This window comes from Gavialis gangeticus, unplaced genomic scaffold (genome assembly GCF_001723915.1).
Source record: "Gavialis gangeticus isolate Ggan-Ray unplaced genomic scaffold, GavGan_comp1, whole genome shotgun sequence".
Taxonomy (NCBI): domain Eukaryota; kingdom Metazoa; phylum Chordata; order Crocodylia; family Gavialidae; genus Gavialis; species Gavialis gangeticus.
The window spans coordinates 19,274,487-19,276,418 of NW_017728994.1; the positions used below are offsets into that span (position 1 = coordinate 19,274,487).

Here is a 1,932-nt window from a genome sequence, read left to right on the forward strand (position 1 = left end):
GTCCTCTGATTTGATTCAAATTCAGAGATTCAGCCACCAAATTGGGCCGAATCTTTGCACAGCCCTACTTATTGGCCATTAGTAGAGTTTATATCTATTAAAAATGAATGGGGATATATTTTTAAGTAAAATTATGGGCTGACATATACAGTTGAACTTGAGTCTGGCCTCTGTTGTCATTCATTTATAATAGTTTAAAATAAGATCATAACACTTAGATATAGCAGCATGAGTTTAAAATAAGTGGATAAAATGTCAGATGCATTAAGTAGGTACCTATTTGAATTCATTGAAAAAAAACAGTGCTAACAGGCTAACCCAGCAAAATAAGAATGAACTATGATTGTAGTAGGGGTGACAGGTTTATGCTGTAATAATGCTGTTGTCCTTAGGAGAAGTACCGTAAGTCTGAAATATACAGTGAATCAGAATTTTTGTTAATGAAAGCAGAGTCTGCTTAGAGTGGTTATATTGCTTTGCAGTAAGTACTGTACTACTTCTATGTAGCCTGTATAAATTCTAGCTTGAGACTGGCAATGGTTTCAATTCCCTGCTTTGCCATAAGCTGCCTCAGTGACCTTGGATAAGTCATTTGAGTATGTCTACACTGCATGACTCAGGCCAGCTTTAAACTACTACCTGGCATGATGTGGTGCACAGGCTTCGGTACAATCTGTATAAACTAGTTCAAGGTGCTGGGTACATACTGAGCAGTAGAAGTTTGTGCTATAACAGCTTCATTCCTGCCAGTATCTGAGTTACCCAGGTTAAAGGTGGCTAGGTTATGTCTACATATCTTGCCTATCTTACGTCTACACCTTCTTACATCCCTGTAATCTTTCCTCCTATTTTTTTACAGTGGCGATAATAGTACTTCCCTGTTTTATGACATTTTTGAGATTAAAATGGTAACATTTATAGTCTGTTTTATTTTAAGCCTTTCCCATCCGTTCTGAGTTTTTCTTTGTTTCATTAACATGTTTCATTAACATTTATAATGTGTAGTCTTGTACCCTGGTTTATATAGAGCCTGCTAGCAGGATGTTTTCTTATCCAGGTGTTTCAGTCCAAAGTTCACTTCTCCCTGTCAGTCCGTGATAGCCTAGAATCGGCAGCCTTTATGGTTCTCAGTTTTTCTAGAGGAGAAACTAGACCCTCAAGAATCTGCAGTTGTTTTTAAGTATTTTTTTAAATTTCATTCATGTTTAAAGAGATTTGTGAACCTTACACTATAAAAAAATCTGTGTGTGTACAGATTCCACATTTTATATGCTGCTTAATTTCCTGTATAAATTCTAATGTTCTGGATATCTTAAATATTATACATATACTATATAGAGAAATCAGTATCTCAGAAGAGAATTACAGGGATTTTTTTCTTCTTGTTGATTTGCAATTGCCATGCATTGACAAAGGGTCAGTTCATGCATAATTTATTTTGGCCACTCACTATTTAAAAGCCACAGTATTTATAACAATCTCAAGATTTGGGGTGCTTTTTACTGACTATAACTGCATGGTCATTTTACAGTTCCTTGTTTACCCTGTTGATTGAAATCTGGTTTTAATTTCTCCTTCCACGGCAGACCCAGCCCTAAACCAAATCATGATTATGAAAGATTAAAAATACAGTGCATGAAGGCCATGTCAGATTTACAGTCTCTACAGAATCAACATACCAAGACGCTAAAAAGATGTGAAGAAGCAGCCAAAGAGGCAGATTTTTATCAGTAAGTAACATGCAATAAAGGTATGGAGAGCCAGCAATCCCAAATCGTGTAACTGCATGGGACATGAGGTAGTTGGATCTCTGCTGCGTTATCAGATAAAAAGCTACCCTGAATTTCAGGGCTGTTAATAGCCATTTGTGAACATTTGGACTGATGCTTCAGATTTTGCTCCTTAAGGCTTGGGATCAGAAGTTACACAGAC

General features: G+C 36.5%; 1 protein-coding gene across 1 annotated transcript in view; it reads left to right on the forward strand.

Moving 5' to 3' along the window:
* DLG5 (discs large MAGUK scaffold protein 5) overlaps nt 1-1,932 on the forward strand; it is a 271,602-nt gene that overhangs the window by 156,101 nt on the left and 113,569 nt on the right. The window contains exon 4 of the mRNA XM_019502360.1: nt 1,587-1,730. Coding sequence (XP_019357905.1) covers nt 1,587-1,730 — 144 coding nt within the window. The remainder of the gene's footprint in view (nt 1-1,586; nt 1,731-1,932) is intronic.